We start from the raw sequence: 21,421 nt of genomic DNA, 5'->3' as shown, positions 1-21,421 counted from the left end.
AAGGAATGTGGTCAGGACAGTGTTAGGTTTGAGGATATGGAATGACTCAGGCCGGGAAAGGGAAAAGCCTGGGACTGCTTCCCAAGCAATGTCAGCAGCTCAAGACCAGCAGAAAAAATGGAAAGACCAAGGGAACAGGAAGCACATCTGAAATAGAGAAGTGACAGTCCAGTGAGTGGTATTTCTTAAGATGATAGAGGCCCAGGAAAGGAGCTGGTAGACAGATGGATAGAAGAATAGAATGCAGAGGAAAATGATATAAACAACAACAGCTGTTCTTGAGAAAGCAAGAGTTAGCTTTGAGGTAAATTAAGGTGGGGAGATAAACTGTTTAACCTGTTAAAAGTAAGGCTCAATTTCTTCTCTACAAAATGAGATAAATCATGGTTAGGTAAGCTCAGGAGTCTTATATCTATCTTAACACACTAGGGAATAATGTAAACCCCTTAACTTTCCTCTGGCCATTTTCACTATTAGAATAAAGTTTTTATAAGAGATATGTGTCATTCATTACTTTGATGTGAAACACAGAGAGAGTGTAGAAAGAATCTTTATAGTTTAGTATCGAATGTGGAAAAACTGTATTGTTCTATGTCATTTATGTATTCCTGACTGGAATGTTTAACCCAAATGCAATCATAATGGAAGAAAAATAAACTTCAAATGAGGAATACTGCTTTCCTTTTTTGAGGTACTGTGATATTCAGGATATACCAGTGTCATGATAAGGCAAAGAAAACCTGATGAAACATTCCATACTAAAGGAAACTAAATTGAAGGAGCTACTGAGTATAAAACCTTATTCTAGATTCAACCTAGAGTGGACATCATTTGACAAAAGTAGAAAACTCATCATAGGTGAGTATAATGTGTTGTATTGATGTGAAGTTGGCTGAAGGTGATGACTTTACTGTGATTATGGAAGAAAATATCCCTACTGTAGTAAGTATGAATTGATATACTTTAGGGTAAGGGGCCATACAACCCACAGAATCTATGGATGGGGTGCACATGGGTTTAGGCAGAAGTTTCTTTCATGCCAGAAACTCCCAAATACCCAGCAGATGCTTCCCAAATTACCACACAGAGGTTTATATTAATTATGAATGCTCAGCCAGTAGCTCAGGCTTATTACTAACTAGTTCTTACACTTAAATTAACCCATAATTCTTTTCTATGTTTAGCCAATGTGGCTTGGTACCTTTTCTCAGTATGACATTCTCATCTTGCTTCACCTGCATCTGCTGGTGACTCCCAACTCTGCTCTTCTCCTTCCCATCATCCTTAACTTGGTCATCCTGCCTATACTTCCTGCCTGACTACTGGCCAATCAGCATTTTATTAAACCAATTCAAGTGACAAATCTTTACAGTGTACAAGAGGATTATTCCTCAGAAGAAGAAAATCTACTTTAGCATTGCAAACAACCAAGCTGATGTTATTTTCATAAAGAACGTATACTCTAAGCACTCCATGGTGGGTGTGAATTTTTAACTGATCTATTATAATTTATAAGAAATGAACCTGGGCTATTTCCAGCAGAGCTAGGAAAAGAAATTAACACTAGGGAGCTTAAATCTAAAATGGTCTTGAACTTCTGATTAGATCTGTATTTGTCTTGTGTTGTAATAGTTTACTACTAAAAGAAGAAATGTGCAATATATTTATGCATACACATCTATGCATACATACATGCATGCATACATACATCTGAATGTAACAATGAAAAGAGCTATCAACTTGAGAGTGGGGGAGTCATAAGAGGGGCTCAAAGGATGGTAGCTGGGAGGGATGGAGGGAGGAAAGGGAAGAAAGAAAGTGATTTAATTCTATTTCAATTAAAAGCAAATTTTTTTGAAAAAAAATTAATCAATAGGAAAAACTGAAAAAGAGAAACCCACTCATGGCTAAGAGTCAAGGTTGGCCTCTTAACTGTAAGTCATGTATGCAGAAATCAAGGCAAGTCAAAGTGTCCTTTTTGTACTTCCAGCCTGTCCCCCTCAATTCCCAGTGTGTCACACGGGTAGAACTGCTCATAAAGATTACAGGGAACTTTGGAAGCAATTAATTTTCTATTCCTTTCCGTTGGCAACAGGTAACTTTATGATGTTCTGTGCTTCAGTTATAAGTTGAGACTTTATCTAAAAAATTGAGAACTGGGAGTATTTCAAATTTTGAATTATGGTGCAAGAATTCAGAATACTTGTTTAGGTACATTTATACATTCTTAAATATGAGATTCAAGTCAAACATAAATTCATTCATTTTGTATATACCTTGCAACAGGCTCTAGTATTTTTAGTGCAACTGCACTTTATGATCCATCCCATGAGGCCAGGTAGGAAGCTTTCTGCCTGGCTGTCATGTAAGCATACCAAATCTTTGGGATTTTGGAGCTTTAGGATTTTTTACTTTTTGGATTAAGAATGTCCAACACACTTCCAAGCATTAGAAAACAGATGAGTAACAACTTCCCTGGTCAGATCCAAGGTGGCTTTGGTCTGCAGGAGCCTGGCCATAAGCTATTGTCTTTCCCAGATGTTCTGCGCTTGAGTCCTTTCTGAAGGGAGCTAGCATGTGGAAAGAGCACAGCACAGCAGCAGCTCAGGTGCTACCTTAAAAGTATACAGTATCAGAGCAGCAGCGTGGAGAAGCAAAAGGACGAGCCCTGGAAGGGCCGTTAAACCCCCGCATCACTGCATCCCCAAGTTCAGCACCGTCCTCCACCGCTGCCATGCCCCAAAGAAAGGCTGAAGGGGACACTAAAGGAGATAAAGCCAAGGTGGAGGATGAGCCACGGAAGATCTGCAAGGTTGTCTGCTAAACCTGCTCTTCCAAAGCCAGAGCCCAAGCCTAACAAGGCCCCTGCAAAGAATGGGGAGGAGGTACCCAAGGGAAGAAGGGGAAAGCTGATGCTGGGAAGGATGTGAATAATCTTGCAGAAAATGGAGACGCCAAAACAGACCAGGCACAGAAAGCTGACGGTGCTGGAGATGCCAAGTGAAATGTGTGCATTTTTGATAACTGTGTACTTCTGGCGACTGCACAGTTTGAAATACTATTTTTTATCAAGTTTTATAAAAATGAAGAATTTTGTTTTACTTTTTTTAAAAGCTATGTTGTTAGCATACAGAACACTTGATTGTTTTAGTGGGGAAGGACCATGTGTCACTAACAAAATGTCTCCCAAGCTGGAAAGCATCATTCCCTGATAATTTTGAAAGACTCCTCTTGGCTCTCAGGAGAGACGTCCTGGTGTTGACATATGTGACCACTGTGGCACAAAATGCCTTGTGTGGGGAAACTCTAAATTCATTTCTGTGTCTTCCTTCCCTGTACCATCAACATAGACTTAACTCCCTTCAAGCCAGACACCTGTTGGAATATGACCCCTAGAATTGGTTTTGTGGGTCTATTGGGCAATATGGACTTTGCAGTGGTATCATTGAGTGTCCTCAAAAGAGCAGCGGTTCATTTTATAAAAGATTGTGGACCTTCTGACTGATAATTCTGCCATCTTCATTTCATTTCCTGAAAATCAGGGTCGACTTGGGAAAAGTTGTTAAAAAAACATCCTCAGTGTGAACTGTCAGCCCTTGCTCTAAGCTCTCCCCCTTTTCAAAGCATCAAATGAAGACTCATCGAGTTTTATAGTGGCTTTTTTATTTTGGTGGTCTATACAAGAGGGGAGTTTGGAAGCTGTATACTGTTAATGGTTGTCTTCCCATGTCTTACCTGAAAAACCACGATTGTTTATGGAAAGTATCTTTAATAAAGCTTGATACAGTTTGGCTTGGGAAAAAATATAGAGAGTGCAATTTATTCAAGAGGCTGCTTGCAGCAAATAGTCATCTCAGGGCTCAGGAATGAGGCAGGAGGATTGGAGCTTGGGACTAGCCTATGTGGAACCATCTCAAGCAAAAGGGTGATGCAGGCTGTAATTCTACAAATGGTACAGATGAAGAGAGAAGAGCAGCTCCTAGACTGGGCAGTAAAGATGCTGAGATTAAAAGGGCATGACCTTTGTTCTTTGATCACAAACTCATCATAAGAATATTGGTCACATATATGAGCTTGTCATCTTTTGTTTCCATCCTTTCACTTTCTCCGGTTTGTTGTTTGTTTTTGTTTGCTTGTTTGTTTGTTTGTTTTGGGTTTTTTCTTTCTTCTCTTTTTCATTCCTGAATTTTCTGTAATTGATGTTTTCCAATGCACAGTAATGGAATTATCATAAACTCCTTTGTGTGGTGATCTCTGACCATTCATAGCTGAGTAAGACTTTTAGCAATTAGCAATGTGTATATTGGCTAGAAAAAAAAAAAAAACTTGAAGGTCCCAGTGCCCATAAAAACAAACAGGATTTCTGCTTGATTCATTGGGGGAAGGGTGAGAAATGACTGCTGGGAACTACATTTTATAAATATTTGAGGGCATTCAAAGAGGATTGGTAAGAAGTGATTGCTGGAGTTCAGTGTTTGATTTTGTTTGTTTGTTTGTTTTCCCAACCAGTTTTACTCTTTTCCATCATAGCTGCTTTTTTAAAATTCATTTCTCATGAGTGGGAGAAAGTAAGGTTTCTTCAATAAAAGTATTTTTTTTTTAAGAAAAGTACCAATTCTGTATACCTTCTATTGTTCCCAAAGAAGAAGAAAAACCAGGTACAACCCATCTAGGATTCGTGCCAGGCCTGTCAAGGGAACTTTCCAAGCCATGAGACCTTCTTAGTCTTGGAAAAAATTTGTCATTGCTCCTGAAGCAAGCCAGCTGCCACACAGACTGACGAAACACAATTCTCCAAAAGAGGTCTCTCCTGAGAGGCTTCATGTTTTTAGGTTAAGAGTGTCCACATCTGGACCATGCACATGCACTTTGAGACACAGTGGACAATGCCAGAGTGTAGGAAATCAATGGAAAGATCTTGCTTTCTGAGAGAGTACTAGCTAAGTGGAGCCGATGATAAAATCATGAAAGTCATTTCTGCACAATTTTTAATTTATGAAAAGCAAAGAGTGAAATGACAGTGAGCAGACATTTCTTCCTTCAAGGATGAGGCAGTAAGCAGGTGCAAAATCTGCAGGGAAAATGCTGGGTGACATTCAGAGGAACAGCACACCAGGTGTCACCAGGAATAAGAGCAAACTTGTTTCATGGACTCTGGTCCTTATCGTAAAGAAGGAGTAAGCTACCTTTGGAAATGAGCTACATCATTCTTGCTTGAAAGCAAAAAAGGAAAGCAGCTGCTAGTCCATCTGGTTTCTTTCATTACTGTCCCCTTTAAACACAGAATGACTCTCCAAGCTGACAAAGATTAACACTTTTAAACAAGGACACTGGTTTCAAAAGCAAGCAACACATATGAAGGTAACACTTTTTTAAGTTGAAGCAAGAGCATGTGGCCGTTTCCCCCACTAAATAAAGCAGGGTCCTTGGTCGACTTACACGAGCACACTGAAGCTAGTCCCACCACATTTCCCTATCTCAGAGCTTGTGCTGGCTTTGAGGTTCCATTAACTCAGGCCTTTTCAGAACTTAGTCCCTTCATGGAGGACAGTTTCTAGGATTTCCTTATGGCTGTTTAATCCAGTTAAAACTCAAAGACATTCATAGCCTCTGATGAAGTCTAGCTAGCCTGTCCCAAGCCACCAGGCCCATGTGACTTGACTTCCTATACCATTACTGCCTCTCACTTTTGACAGATGTCTTCCTGTTTGCCTTTGTAGGTTTCACAGCAGCAGCCTCCCTTGTGTCCTTGGCGTGGGCCCTAGCCTCCTACCAGAAGGCTCTTCGGGACTCCCGAGATGACAAAAAGCCTATCAGCTACATGGCCGTCATCATCCAGTTCTGTTGGCACTTCTTCACCATCGCTGCCAGAGTCATCACGTTTGCCCTCTTTGCTTCAGTTTTCCAGCTGTATTTTGGGATATTTATTGTCCTCCACTGGTGCATCATGACCTTCTGGATTGTCCACTGTGAGACAGAATTCTGTATCACCAAATGGGAAGAGATTGTATTCGACATGGTGGTGGGAATCATCTACATCTTCAGCTGGTTCAATGTCAAGGAAGGCAGGACACGCTGCAGGCTGTTCATTTACTATTTTGTAATCCTTTTGGAAAACACAGCTTTGAGTGCACTCTGGTACCTCTACAAAGCTCCCCAGATTGCGGATGCATTTGCCATCCCAGCACTGTGCGTGGTTTTCAGCAGCTTTTTAACAGGCGTTGTTTTTATGCTGATGTACTATGCCTTCTTCCATCCCAATGGGCCCAGATTTGGGCAGTCACCAAGTTGTGCTTGCGATGACCCTGCTACTGCCTTCTCTCTGCCTCCAGAAGTGGCCACAAGTACACTACGGTCCATCTCCAACAACCGCAGTGTTGCCAGTGACCGTGATCAGAAATTTGCAGAGAGGGATGGATGTGTCCCTGTCTTTCAGGTGAGACCAACTGCACCACCCACCCCATCATCTCGACCACCACGGATTGAAGAATCGGTCATTAAAATTGACCTGTTCAGGAATAGGTATCCAGCGTGGGAGAGACACGTGTTGGACCGAAGCCTGAGAAAGGCCATATTAGCCTTTGAATGTTCCCCATCTCCTCCAAGGCTGCAGTACAAAGACGATGCCCTTATTCAGGAGAGGCTGGAGTACGAAACCACTTTATAAAACAGAAGAAGCCACAATGTCCATATGAAGAGATGACAGCAGGGCTGTGGCAATAATGACACTTAATCTAAGAGTAGGGCAATGAGCTATATGTTCTTAGTCCCAACATTGTCATGGTATGGTTTGATCTTCCATTAGCTGACCACCTGCTGCTGGTGTCTATTCAAGCCAGCAGTGCTGAGAGTCTCTTACTCCACCTAAAGGGGCAATGCCAGCTTAGTATGACTGTTGTTACCAAACTTCTCCAGCCCAGGCTTGGAGCACATTCACCGGAGGGTACCATTATTATAAAAAATTTGTTGCCTCTAATCATTAAGGTATTTTGATGGAGTTTACTGATTTTTGCATAAATACGTTCATACACACACCACCACCACCACCACCACCACCACCACCACCACCACCACTACCACCACTCCCACCACCTCCACCCCTCTATCTAAAGAGTTGAGGTGGGCCTAGAAAGACAACCCAGTAGTTAAGAGCACTAACTGCTCTTCCAAAGGCCCAGGTTTGATTCTCAGCACCCACTTGGTAGCTCACAACTACCTGCAACTCCAGGACCAGGTGATCCAATGCCCATTTCTGGCCTCCTCAGTCACTGCACACACATGGTGCACAGACATGTATGCAGGCGAAACACCCATACACATAAAACAAAAATGAATCTCAAAAAAGAGCTTAGGTGATTTCCTTGATGCAAAACTCAAAACAGACTCCAGAAAGAAAGCAATAGTGCTTAGGAAGATTTCATAACCCATTTTCTCATTTGGAAACAAATAGTATATGTGGTGAAGCCTGTGCAGTGGATAGCAAATGGACAGCAAATTCAAGTGTTTACATGTGTACTAGCATTGACTGAACGATTCTTTTTCTATACATTTCAGGATTTGTTTTTTACTTTAGGTTTTGCAGTTGAGAATATCCTTTATGACAGAAATCCTATGCAGCACATGTATGGCTTTGGATGAGACCAAGGAGCTCAATATCCGTGATGTAAATTAAATGATAATCATGATTCAGTATTCAATTACAAAAATACAATTTATATGCAAAGAGCAGTTGGGGGAGGGACAAAATGAGAGTCAGCTTCTAAGGTGTGTGTGGTTCATATTGGAATGCACCCACAGAGCCACAGGAGAGGGAGAGGCTGTTTCCAGGTACAGAATGAGCATAGTGAGCAGGTGTGATTCTGGAAACCATATGCCACATCTTTCTAGTGCCAAACTTTGTCCAATCACAGAACTGATATGGAATCCCCAAAAGCAGAGAATAAGTGGTATCCCAAAGCAGACAAGAGAAGAATGATCAGGTTGTCCACTGTGTACAGACTTACCTTCTCCCATCCAAGGTCAAAGTGATGTGTCTCCTAGAGACTTTGGGACACCTTTTAACAAGAGGGAGCATACAGATGCAATGTGTATGCTCCAAGGAAACTGCCTGGACTGCTTGAGGGCTTACCACTCCATCAGCTAAGATTTGTATTCAAATCATCTGTAAAGTCACGCTCTTTCAACAAGCTTCTGAGTTTTAAATACCTCCGTACAGCAAGTAAACATTCCCGCTTTCTGTTCTCAGTGTCCTTGGTCATGGTGCTTTTTGTTGCATTAAAAGTGCCAGTCAAACTTTGATAGTATTTTTTTATAGTTGGTGCAGAGTGGAATAACTCATGGATTATTTCAATATTTTTGTAATAAAAATATAGGGTGTACATATAGGCATTGTTGCTTTTTTTTATAGACTTGGAATTGTTTAAAATACATTAAATGTCATATTCACTTGGGATATCAGAATCCAGTCTACAAATCCATCAGCCTGCCTCAGCAGATTGAAAACACTTGTCCCTGGAGAGATTACCTTACTTTTTGCCATTTGGCGGCCCAGCAACCTGACCAGGGTGCTATCAGAGCATCAAGTAAAGAGGGAAGTGGCCTAACTAGAAAGGGCTTGTGAAGACTGATCAATGTCTCCCAGGAAATCCAAGATGTGAGTGATTTCTTTCATCTATCCATTAGAACAACCTGACCACAGTGTAAGATGTCTTAAACTTCCTTCCCTTGTTTTATACTAACCCAGCTGATATATTAAAGACCAGTCAAGTCACAAAAAAAGAGAAGGAAGAAAGTCAGTTTCATTTAAATATTCACTCAAAATAGTCAAGTTCTAGAGCCACCACCCATAATGGATGCGTCATCCAAAGACTGTGGTCCCCAAAGTGACATCCACAGGAGGGGACAGAGGGCTCAACCTAGGACTTCTTTTGGTACAAAGCCCCAAAGCAATTTTTTAAGACAGACGATTTTTATCAGACATATTTCCTAATACTCAATGATTTGATCCTTCAAGCAAGATTTCCACTACAATACACTAATCTTCTGTTGGAATGAAGAAATACTACCTTGCTGCCAGTAAAGCTTCAGGAAGACTCGGCTTCTCAGCAAATGGTGAATGCATCCCATTCCAGTATAGAAGGAAATCACAATTTGGACAGATACTTTGCTGGTATGCAGAACCATGAGCTATTAACTTCACTAGTTCTAAGACAACTTTTAACTGATGAGCTTTGGAAACTGACTTTCCCAGGTGGTCTGCAGCTCTGATTCTGTGAGTGAATAACAGTTAACCTTGTAATAGTGTCCAATCAAACAAGCCAAAAGGAGCATCCACTCTTTGATCACGTAAGTTCTAAGTTACTTTTCAACTTGATCTCACATGTAACATGCTAAGGGTTAAAACAGCTGAGATATAAATAGAAGATAATGTTCTATACTTTGTCTTGATGGTAACATAGGTACTCATACAGATGTAAAAAGCTTGACTTTCCAGTTATTTCCCAAATACTGTAAATATTCTTGGATCTGACTTATGTGAAGATCATGATGTTTCAGTGAATGATGAATTCTTATTAAGGAAACGAGTGACCTACCATGTTACAGTTGTGACTCTCAAATGTAAGAAAAGCAAGCAGCAATCATAAAATCACCCTTTGCTGTTCTGATTCAGAATGCACATACTGTCAGCAGAATGCTGTAGAACATAAACACAGGCTCCAGAGTTAAGAGGCAGGATCCAACGAGGCATCATCAATGCACAAATGAACAATTTTAATTCTTCCTAAAAGTTTATTTTCATCTGACATGAAGCTCTACACAGAGTAGCTGGAAAATAATCAAAAGGGGTGAGCATTGGCTGGCATCCAAATGGAAATGAGGGACTCTATCTTGGGCTGAGACTGCCTGGGCCTGATCCACTTTGAATCACTTAAAAGGATGATCTTACTATCTTCTGGTAGTCATTGTGTGGGATGGTGATGTTTTCTAAAGAGAAAAAAAACCTCTCCAGTTAGTATTTCTGAATTATCCCAACTTAAAGAACACACAGACATACATCTTAACCATGCTGAGACTTCATTTGTGTGGAAGAAAAGCAGTTTTCCATGCCTATCAAAGTCTGATTTCCAAGAAATTATGTCCTGTACCTTCCCTACATACTAACATTATCCTGCTTAACTGTGTCTTGTCCACTTCAGCAACTGCTTTTCAGACACTCTGTGACAATTCATTTGTGATAAATACTAACACAACAGATGAAAACTCCCTTACCAAGAGTTTAAGATTCTATAACTCATGTCAGCAACAGACAATTTACACAGATCTTCTGAAGATAACTGTAATCTGAGGATACAGTTAAATGTAAAATGGTGACTCCCTAGGCATACAGTTTACTTCATGCACTAGTGAAATGATGTGGACTGACAATACGTTTTAGCAGGCCAAGGTGCCACTAATCCTGAACTCTTGATAGTATGAGTTCAGTCCCCAGAACCCACATAGTAGAAGGGAGAACTAACTGCTGAGTTGTCCTCTGACCTCCACATACATGTCATGGCATGTGATTGCCCACACATATATACATTAAGAAGACAGACAGACAGATAGATGATAGCTTTTTGAAGTTTTGTGCCTTTAAGTTGCCTCAATAGCAAAGCTACTCAGTGCACAAAGATGCAAACATGGCCTGAGTTTGAACCCTGAAATCCATGTAATGTCAAAAGGAGAGAACCAACTCTACAAAGCTGTCCTTTGACCTCCACTTCACACCATGACATATGTCCTTATACACACACACACACACACACACACACACACACACACACACACACACACGAGATATACACAGACACAGACAGACACTCGTATTAGTATATATACACAAATACAGACACAAATTTAGAAATTCATGGAAATAGTTTAAGTCTCCATGACTTTTTGAAATCATGTATAGGTATGTTGATAACATATAGATGACAAGGATAAAGTACATTTTGTTCTTTAATGCACTGGAAGTGGTATGTATTGACATGTGACCTTTTAGACAAGAGCCCTCTATTTATTCCTTATTTAAAATGAACTGTCTTTACAGTCCAGGCCTATATGACATGCAATTCCTTGTTTCTTGACTTGAGTGAACTTTATCCTCCTTAAGCAACTCATTCTTTAAGTGGCTTAATAGAGCAGTTTTGTGTCACTTCGAAGTTCCTGGAACACATTGGACTAAGCCAGGGAAAACCCTTATGTCCACACAGGGTTGAGTAAGGTGATGCAGTCACTTTCAAATGCACCCGATGCTGCTAGGTGGAAGCGAGTGCTGACACAATGTTTAGACAAGAATCCAGAGAACTTCTTCTAATGAACCACCTTCTAGACTAAATATGTGCTCCTTTGCATTCACCACATATCTTTGCCATTAGCCATGACTGTTTCTATATAAAGCTTTGATTAGATGCCTGCATTTTTATGTTTCCAAGGAGAATTCCTTAAAGCCTCTTTTAAAATAGTTCCAACTGTCTTTCAGAATCCGACTCTGGGGGGTCGGGGGAGGCAGAGGCTGACAATGCAACAGGACTGAGGTGGACCTTATCATAATTTTAGTGATGGACACAGATCATTTTCCATTCCTTTGACAGTCAAAGTTGTCTCCTCTGCCAGCTTTGACTCATGACAGCCCTCTGCTACCCAACATTTGACGCTTCTACATGACTAGGAACAGGTGATTTCACTTTAGTCCCCATTTCTGAGTCTATTTCCCCAACCTGTACCCAGATGGGAGACAATCTAAACACCAGGTAACATCCTTTCACCCCTCTCAGACACCTAAAGTAGCAGAAGTAATGACAAAGCTTTCTGGCGATAGGTCTTTTCCAGTTGCTCTCCTGAAAATAGGCCCATTGCAAGATTCTTGTGATGGACAGCCTCAACAGGATCATTACCCATTCGAAAGTAAAACTGCAGCATGTGGGTGGAATTGGATAAAAATGTAATGAGTCATTTAATTTTGCTAATTGTAGCAATTAGGCTAGCTCACAAGCAGCTACAACAGCAGAGAGCCAAATGGAAGAAGTGGCATGCAGCCATGTGCTGACAGAAATGAGGAGCTCAGAAACTCTCCGGAGGGTGGTCAAAGCATTAGATAAACGTACCATCTACCTGAACTTTTCCCTAGACTCCATGAAGAAGTAATGGTTAGACTCTTATTTATTGCATGTAGTAAGCGTGCCCAGAAGTGCCAGACTTAGCAAACTGGGTGGCCTAGGCTTTGCTGCTCAAGGATGCTGGTTGTCTCTGACTTGCCTCATCATTTGGTTACAATGTTTGTATATTATACTGACATAACACAAACACGGAAGCAAACTAAGTTGAATGTGCTTTGGTTATTTTGTTTGCCTGTAGATTTCCTTGCTGTTTGATTCCCATGTCAGATAGAGTATCATTATTAAGAATGTACAATATGCTAGTGCTGTGCTGAAGACCTTTACCTCTGGGATTCCATTTACTCCTCACAACCACCGGTGAGTGACATCATTTTCAGATGCTACAGCTTCAGCCCAGAGATGGTAAGTGGCTTGCCAAAGGCACCACAGCTAGGTTAGGGAACCATGGAAATAAAAGTTAGTCCCAGCTTCTACCAAGTGAAAGATTTCTAAGAATTGTGGTGACCTCACCATGCCTATTTTTGCTTCAACAAGTCAAATGGAAAACCAGACTCATGTCTGGTTTTTTCCAGGGACATTTCATAAAACTCAGGTATGTTGTCTACCAAAACGAAAATCTAAGAGAACCGTCAATGGTGAGATATGGAAGTCTCTATCATATGAACCTGAATATTACTTCAACTCTAACTCATTGTGTGTAGATTAGTGTTGTTTTCCCATTTAGGCAGTAGTGTGTAAACTATAAAGTCTCCCTGAGGCTTCTTTTTTTTGTAGTCTATCTATGCCTCACATGTTTATCCAACTAGGCAGACTAAAAAATAACTTGTCAAAACTGCTTAGTGAAAAAGACTTTGAAATGACTTATTTTCATACTATAAGGTCATTCATTTCCATTGCCTTATTTTTTACAAAATTTTGTTTAATATCTTATGTCACAGAACTTTAAGGGGATTTTTTAAAGCATTAGAAACATTATCTTAAATTGAAGAATTATATTCAAAGGATATACAAAGTGTTCATGAAATATTTACTGAATTCTAAAGCATGTTCGAAGGCAGAGTGCTAACCCACCCATCTTAGCCAGTGCATAAGAACATGCATTACATAGGAACTGTGTGTGTTGCTTGAATAGATACTGAAAAAGTAGCAGATAATGAACCAGTTTCCCAACTCTGCTATAGTTTTTTAAAATCTAGCCAATATTCAGTTTCAGTGGCAAATCCCAAGCAACATCTTACCTCCCTGCTTTAAGTTAAGCAGGTTTTGAAGAAATTGTTAAATCAGAGGTCAGTAATTTTAATAGAATAATAAAGGAACTCCCCATTATTTTATAAATAAAACAACTGGGGTGAAACGAGTTTTGTAATCAGTGTCACATAGTCAACCCTTATTGATTCCCTTGGTCATTTATTCAGCAAGCTTGATCCTTGTGACTGCAGCCACTAGATCATAAGCAGGCATAAAACAGCCATTTGTCTTAGCAACTCACAAAGATTCTTAGCTGTTTAGCTGGTTCACCAGGCTTCATCTCTAAACCTGTTCTGTTGTAGCATGCTGACATTTCTCTTATCACCATCTATACTTAATTCTACGTTAAAACAGTAGAGAAATATGAACTTTTCTAGGGCTTTCCTATGACTCTAGAAATAGCACAGTGACAAACATGAGGTGACTACATAATACGACCCTACATGAGGACTAGTATGGGAGTGAGGAGAACAGAGATGCTGTATCCTGACCACAGAGGTTCAAGCCACCATCATTATACTCAACCTTGGTTATCACTTTTTAGACATTTAGACACACAACGGAAGCATACAGTTACTGATGAGATGCTTGCAGAACAAAGATCTCATTTAATATCACATTAGTTAGTTAATTAAAATAATAAGCAAATATTAGCAGCATGGTACAACACAAAGTTTTCTTTTGTGCTATTACTGAAGCCTGCCACCTACTCTGCTTTTAGAATGTCAGAAAAAGTGAGGGTTTATGTTTTTATTATACTTCTATATACCAAATTAAACCAGTTTGCCCTTTCCTTTCTCTACTGCTTAATTTGCATTAAAATGGAATTAATCAAATTCTTAACTCAAGTGTTGCAAATAGGAACAATTGGAGATGTTGTGTTTAAGGTAATTTAATTTAACTATTGTAGTGGCATTCTGGCATAGAGTTGGATCCAATCAACACTTTTAATTATTTCAAATTAGTTCATTATCAGTATGTACTAAGATACTCTTAAGTGTGTTGAAAATACATTTTGAGTTTCCATCACTGTAAGAAATTCCTGTTTTTAATACAAACCAGCAAAGTGTCTTAACATACATGTACACTGCAATCCATTGTGGCTAGAAAGCTAGTACTTGAGTTGAGTGTGTTGAGCACCAGGAAGTTCACACAGCAATTAAACATTGACCTATAGCTTTCTATAGAGGCCCCATGATTTTTTACTCTACTCAAAAAACAGAAAAAAATGGGTCACCATCCTGTAACCAGAGGACACTAGCCACCTGGTGAAAGAATTGTCATTTTAGAACTTGCTTTCAAAACACAAAAATACTCAACTTCCCTTGCAAACTCTTTGAATGTGTTGTGCATAATAAGGGAGTAGGTTTCTGAAGTCAGCTCCAAAGGCTTGGGGAGAAACATTTTCCTTGGTCTGAATTAGAAGTCAGGAGCTATGTGAAGAGAGAACTGAGGAGTGGAGTGAGCCACGACCTGCAACATAACCCAAGCTGTCACAGCTCAGACTGCTCATGCTTTGGTCCCCTTCTTCTTTTGCAGAAACACCTTGGAACCTGTCAAGTTTTACTGGAGATGAATTGCAGTTTATTAATCCAACAGACACTTTAATCTTGCAAATTCTTGACTTGTAATATTATAATCAAGCTGCTGGAAGAGAACATGAATCAGTTAATGGAAAAGGAGCACTTGGCTCAGTACTGTGCCCTGATGTGTCCAAGCTTGAAGAGACAGGCCTCTGAGAAGTAGAGCTAAGGAAATTGTTCTACCTGGTCCCTCAACATGAATGCCATCAGTGTCCATGGTATCCATCCTCTTTCTTTATCTTTTCTAGTAAGAACTGCTTTTAGAAAATTAGCCAATGAATTCCTGGGGGCTTGTATAGCTCAGAGAAATGGGTATGGGTCAAAGGGACTTACTTCAAGTGGATTGAAACCCACTTGTTTGGAAATGAAAAGAGTCTGTCATCTTTTAATAACTGATCTATCTTGAGTATCATCACTGCTTTTAATTTATCCCATTGTCAGCATGATAATAGCCAATGTGTAAAACTTCCATTGATAATTCAGTTTCAAAGGTGTAGTTAGAGTGATTTGATGCCTGCTTTCCTAAGTGGTAACACTACCAGTCTCAAACCAATATCCATTTCAACAAGGAACCAACTAGCCTATGGCTTCTCAGATCACATCAAATCTTGGTTATGACCTTAAAGATGACCAACTAAATGGCCTTAATGCCTACATTTTCATTTATAAGAAAACAGGTGGACTGAGAAATTACAACCATGATTCCTTCCCTTTCTTTTTTTCAAATAAAGGTGGAAATTAAGTTGTCAGAGTTCAGATATAGTTATAGAGTATTCAAGAGTCTGATGTGCGTGTGGCCTTGTTAAACTTTCTATCTACTCTTTTGGCATCCATTTTAGAAGTTAGATCTAAATAAAAGGGTGAAAGTCATCAAGTATATCCAATAAGCACTCTGGAAAAAGACGGAGAAAGAGGAGGAGGAGAACAAGAAGAAGGAGGAGGAGGAGGAGAAGGAGAAGGAGAAATTGCTGTGTCTCCACACAAGCATCTCAGTGACTCTATCAGGATGTTCCCAGAGCTTCTGAGTACACTCCTGGGAATCCATGCTGGTACCCACGCAAGTCTTTTTCTAGAGCGATCTCTGGGTGTAACCACTAAATCTGAATGACAGTCAGAAAGGTATTCTCCTACCCTGTGACTTACCCTCACCTGTCAGACAACCAGAACTAACAAGCTGAAAAATCCTCATTTCCTGAACCTACACCCTCCTGTGTAATGTACAATGAGTTGGTTAACTGTAGGGACACAGGAACAATAACAGTCCTCTCTAACAAGGCTCGGGAGTAAGTGTGACCATAAGAGTGTTGAGTACTAGGACAGAAGATTTCTACCAATGGAGAAGCCCAAGAATACCTGTCCATCACTTGTCAGGAACACTTCTCTTTTTACAAGGTAGGCACATGAACTAATCTCTGCCATTCTGTAACTATGGCAATGCCCATGTCCCCTTATGAAAGGGCAAGACCTGGCTAATGTGGAGAGGTGGAGGTCATGCAGGAAGCGTCATGCCAAGACTGGCTCTTTCTAAGGAAACCTGCCCTCTGATGGTTCTCCTTGATTAGTGGTCTTGTAATGCTCTGTACATCAAGAGCTTCAGGTGGATTATAAATCACTCTGACTTATTAAACATAAACTATCTAATTATCTCTCTTTTAATAACAATGAGATTCAGGGTTACCATGGCCTTACTCATCATCCCATTGTAAATATATCAACCACAACAGGTCTGTGTTCAAACACACTCAACCCAGTTTAACTAGTATCATCTTTCTTGCAACACAGTTTGGATCTTGAGTCTATCAGTCAGTCACCTACCTTCTCCATGTACCTATTCAGAGACTCATAAGTCCTGTGCAAGTGATTTTCCAGAACAATAGAAGAAAATAAAAGGACGGTCATGCAATTTTCCCACCAACACAAAAAACATTAGACTGTTGATCACCCCAAAGTTCTGACTTTTCCTCATGACTGAGTTTCTTTTTATTTGCTGGCTTTCAACATTTGAATTTTCCAGATGACTGCTGAACAAATTTCACCAAATCAAAGTAGATATTGCAGCATTATTAAAAAGTAGAGACTATCCACATGAATGCAAATATCCCATGAAAAATCAAGAAGTTGGTCACTTAAGCAGCACACATCTGGAAACTCTCTGCAAGAGTCCAGGTGTTTGGAGTATACAGTTTTCCATCCTGTTGTCTGGTGTATAGATAGACAAATTGCTCAGGTGCTGCAGGTGGAACTTAACTTTCTTGTGCAGCAATCTTTTGTTGGTGACATTCTGCTGCTAACAATTCTCTTTGTTGTACAAAGAGAAATAAATCATGCAGAGCAACTTTGGTCTATTTTTATTTACTTTCTGAAAATGCATGACTGGAAGAGTTTGGTTGGCTGTGTCTCGGGTATTCTAAACATAATTGCATGGGGACCACCTTAAAGTGGCAGTTCTTAGAGGCCTTTCTATAGGAAAGGAAACTTCTTCTTTTAGCCTCTTCTATGTTTCATAATTTTATTATTGTTATTCTACTATTTGTAAATGGTTTAAGGGAAATACAAAATCTTCAACTTTTTATTGTTCAGATAGAACTTTTCATTTTAAGTGTCCCTTATTATATCTTAAAGCTAAAATTATATAAATTGTTTGATACAATTACTTCAAGGTGAATTTTATGGCTGCAATTGGAGGAAAAAGTCTATTTCCCCAAATCAAATTACCTAACGTTAGGATTTGGTTTGCTAACATCATTCCAGTTAACAAGTGCTTGCTGGTTACTGTGAATATTGTAACGTATTTCCCCAGTTAATCCCTGCCACTTTTCTCCATGAGGGGAAAAAAGAAATGTTGATCATGACGGAAATTTACCTTCCAAAAGGAGGGCTGATGTTCACACTGACCCAGATTTGTTTTGTCCTGGTAACCTTGGGAAGTTGGACTTGCTCCTTCTGATCTACTGGGTGGTATAGATGTCCTCAAGTTGAGTGTTTTTGCCTTATTGACTGATCTGAAGTTTGGCAGAAAATCACATAAGCCGTCCAACCTATTTCCTTTTAAGAGCACTTTAGTGGCATAACTTGCTCTGAGGCACTTATTGTAGGTGAACAAAGATCTTGGAGAGGCCTTCAGCTATGTAAACATCTTGAGGGATTTCCAAAGACAGTGCAAATATTCCCAAGTACCTAGGTAGTATCTTGATTGTATAAAATTCTACATTCAGAGCCAATAATAACATCATGAGGCAGATGATGAAATTCCTCTTGAGTTTCTCCTTTCCTGGATGTAGTTTCCCTGAACACCTAAACCTCACCACCAAGCAATGTTTGTCCACCCCCATGCTAACTAAATTGGACCCTACCCTGAACACAGCTGTGGCCACAGCCCAGGTGCTCATGACCCTCTAAACACTGATGACAAGCGCACTGAAAGTTTTGGCTTTTCCTTTTTCCTTTGGATTTTAAATCATCAATCTCTGCACCTGTGTGTTACTGAGGGAATGTTTGGCTGTTATTACAAGACGGTGACAATGGATTGGCAGTCACACACAAAAAAAGCTGTTTCTTTTATGGTCTTTGATTATTAGGTGATTGATGTGAAATATACAGATTAATAGAAAAGCAGAAATCCCTGTGTTGAATATTATGGCTGTTTTAAACATGTTTAAAGATATTATATGAAACAATATTTTTTTGAGACAGGGTTTCTCTGTGTAGTTTTGGTGCCTATCCTGGATCTCACTCTGTAGACCAGGCTGGCCTCGGAACTCACAGAAATCCGCCTGGCTCTGCCTCCCAAGTGCTAGGATTAAAGGTGTGTGCCACCATGGCCTGGCCAAAACAATATTCTTTTGCACTATGGAATATAGTCCCTTCTGGGTACAGTGGCAAGAAGGCATGTGGTCCAGTGACATAGGTAAATAAACTAGCAATCTGTACACATCTGGGTCCTGATCCCTCCTCTATCTCTTTACCTCAAAACTTATTTTGGCCTCATTGACCCCATATAAAAGAGTGAATATATTTGTTTACCTACCTCATAGGGTGTTGTAAAGAATGTGAGAGCTGGGTAAAGCGCTTGAGTTAGAGAGCACCATGCCTCTTCTTAAGTAGCAGGAACATGGAGAACTGTGCACATCACAGGGCTAAGAAGGGTGGGTGCCTCAGTTGTCTGAGAAGCAGCAGCCATTCTAGCTAGTACAGGAAAAACTTCTCCCTTAAAGGTCTAGGTAGAAATTTTAAGCTTTTAATGAGAAAAGTAACCCCTCGTATAGTCATGGAGTATCTCCATATAGATGGACCACTTTCTTCTTAATCAAACTGAATTGTACTACATGTTTATAAATACATCTAGAAAATCTGGCCCTTTCTGATCCCTGAGGAGTTTGCATGAATGCCCCCATTTTCCAGAATCATGTACAGTCTCTAATTCAGTACCGGTGATGCCAACTGACATTCTGGAAACCACTCCTGGATGATGATATTATTAAGATTGGAGTTGGAATGATTTAACTGGGTTCACATTTCATTTCTAACACAACACAGCTGCAACAGAAAAAATGTGAAGCCTTCTTTCTGCTCAGAACTCTCAAGGAAATTTGTCTTCACATTAGAAATGTATTTCAAATATTTCAGAGAACTGCCTGTACAATGGCTTCAGCAACATATTGAAGTGTGTGGACTTGCATAAATGCAATATACAGAGTGAGTTCCACAAAAGGTTAAAAAAGGCAGGAAGATGATAGGCAAAAGAGCTTCAGTGAAAATCCTGTACAACTCTGCCTAAGCAATGTGCGGTCCCTTGCTTAAATGATTAAACTTAAGGAGAAGTAAATGCAAATAATATGATTTGGAGTTACAAACTTTTGTAATTTTTGAGTCATAGGGGCAATATGAAGAATAGGGGTAATATTTTAATGATGTGCTTCCATTTAGTACCTATGATTAACAATTGTATTCATTTACAAAATAATTTTATAGTCTTAAAAACTGAAATGGTTTCCAAATTTTCCCTTGAGAAGTAAATTTAAAATCACATTGTGCTTGAATTACATACCATATTGACATCTGATATAATCTCTTCTGGACTCTAAAATTTATTTCCCAATGGACTTAATCAAATATTTAAGTTTTCAAATTGGTTAAACATTACTAATGCATGGCATTAGGCTTTCTGAAGCATGACTATACCATAAAAAATTGTGTAATACCTTAAAAATTTCTGCACTGCCAGAATAGACTGTTACCACAGACTGGTTATATAAATACAATGCATGAGTAAAAGGTAATTTGGATATTTCTCAACTTCTATCCCCTTCTGATATCAATATTTTTCTACCCAAAATGCAAAAGTGTACCCTTTTTATCATGAAAATAAACGTCTGTTTTTATTCAGTTTTATACAGAAAACTGAAGTTGACTATTGGGTCAAGTTTCAGATACATTTGCTAGAATTAGCAAGAAGCGCGGGAGATAACATGCTATGGAGAGGTTTTATCACAAAGTGCAAAATAGAATCTAAGCATGTCAGCGCTGGACAGCTCCTTGAAGTACTGGCTCAGAGTTTTCACCAGCCAGGAAAAGCACAAGTGCCAGCAATGCAGCCTTCAGCACAGTTGGGCTATAGGCCCATCGTTTGGTAAGCATCACATTTCTGATTAGTTGTAAATACAGCTGCCAAGTTTGATGGCTACATCTGGCTAACATTCTTTTCAACAATCAAATGATAAAACGTGGACACACAGAGATAAATTCTCTACTGCTTCAAAGAAATATCTCCCAGATTATTTATGACAACTATATCACTAATATATTACTGTCACAAAACTTTTTTCATAAACACTTTGGTCAATTGTTTATTTAAGCCTTTCTCTCTGATCAATGAGGGACAATGGAGAAGAACATGGTTAACTTTGATAGGAATCTTGCTTCTGTTTTAAAAAGAAAGAAAGGAAGGAAGGAAGGAAGGAAGGAAGGAAGGAAGGAAGGAAGGAAGAAAGGAAAAAAGGAAGGAAGGAAAAAAGGAAGGAAGGAAAAAAGGAAGGAAGGAAGGAAAGATAGATAAAAGAAAAAATTCCTGCTTTTCTTCTCAGTAGCCAGATAGCTCAGTAGCCTCAAACGGACACAGTGATGGATGTGAAGATGACTTCCTGTTCTTAGAAAAAAAGAGAGTCAATAGGAAACCAGGTCCTCTTGGAAGCCAAGAGGATTTAGAGCTTGGATTTAGAGCTAATGTGAGAGAATACTAGCCCTTCTTTTGGTTACCACTCTCCCTCATTCTCTAAAGTTAGGATTGGAATTTCCAGTGATGATAAATAATGCTATTTTGTATAATGGCTTCAATATACATACTGTGAAAGAATTAGTTACAAATGGGAACACTGGGAAGCAGGCTTCCTCTGTGTTTGCTTCTAAGCAAGTGCTTGGGAAGGCACTGGTCAC

The 21,421-nt window shown here is 39.6% G+C and overlaps 1 protein-coding gene, 1 long non-coding RNA gene and 1 pseudogene across 2 annotated transcripts in view; all 3 read left to right on the top strand.

The window, feature by feature from the left end:
• The window catches only part of Xkr4 (XK related 4), a 419,460-nt gene extending 412,246 nt beyond the window's left edge, over positions 1–7,214 (top strand). Inside the window, exon 3 of the mRNA XM_028858803.2 lies at positions 5,721–7,214. Coding sequence (XP_028714636.1) covers positions 5,721–6,667 — 947 coding nt within the window. The 3' untranslated portion in view covers positions 6,668–7,214. The remainder of the gene's footprint in view (positions 1–5,720) is intronic.
• Positions 1,761–5,712, top strand: LOC114684304 (annotated as a pseudogene).
• Positions 7,215–7,260: 46 nt separating the features above from the next.
• Positions 7,261–20,543, top strand: LOC114684302. The gene is made up of 3 exons (XR_003733285.1): positions 7,261–9,345; positions 12,397–12,560; positions 14,946–20,543. It is a non-coding gene; the product is annotated as an uncharacterized LOC114684302 (long non-coding RNA).
• The last annotated feature ends 878 nt before the right edge of the window (positions 20,544–21,421 follow it).

Source organism: Peromyscus leucopus, chromosome 2, assembly GCF_004664715.2.
Source record: "Peromyscus leucopus breed LL Stock chromosome 2, UCI_PerLeu_2.1, whole genome shotgun sequence".
Classification (NCBI taxonomy): Eukaryota; Metazoa; Chordata; class Mammalia; order Rodentia; family Cricetidae; genus Peromyscus; species Peromyscus leucopus.
The sequence above is the reverse complement of the archived record's forward strand: the minus strand, read 5'-3'. Positions and strand labels throughout refer to the sequence as shown.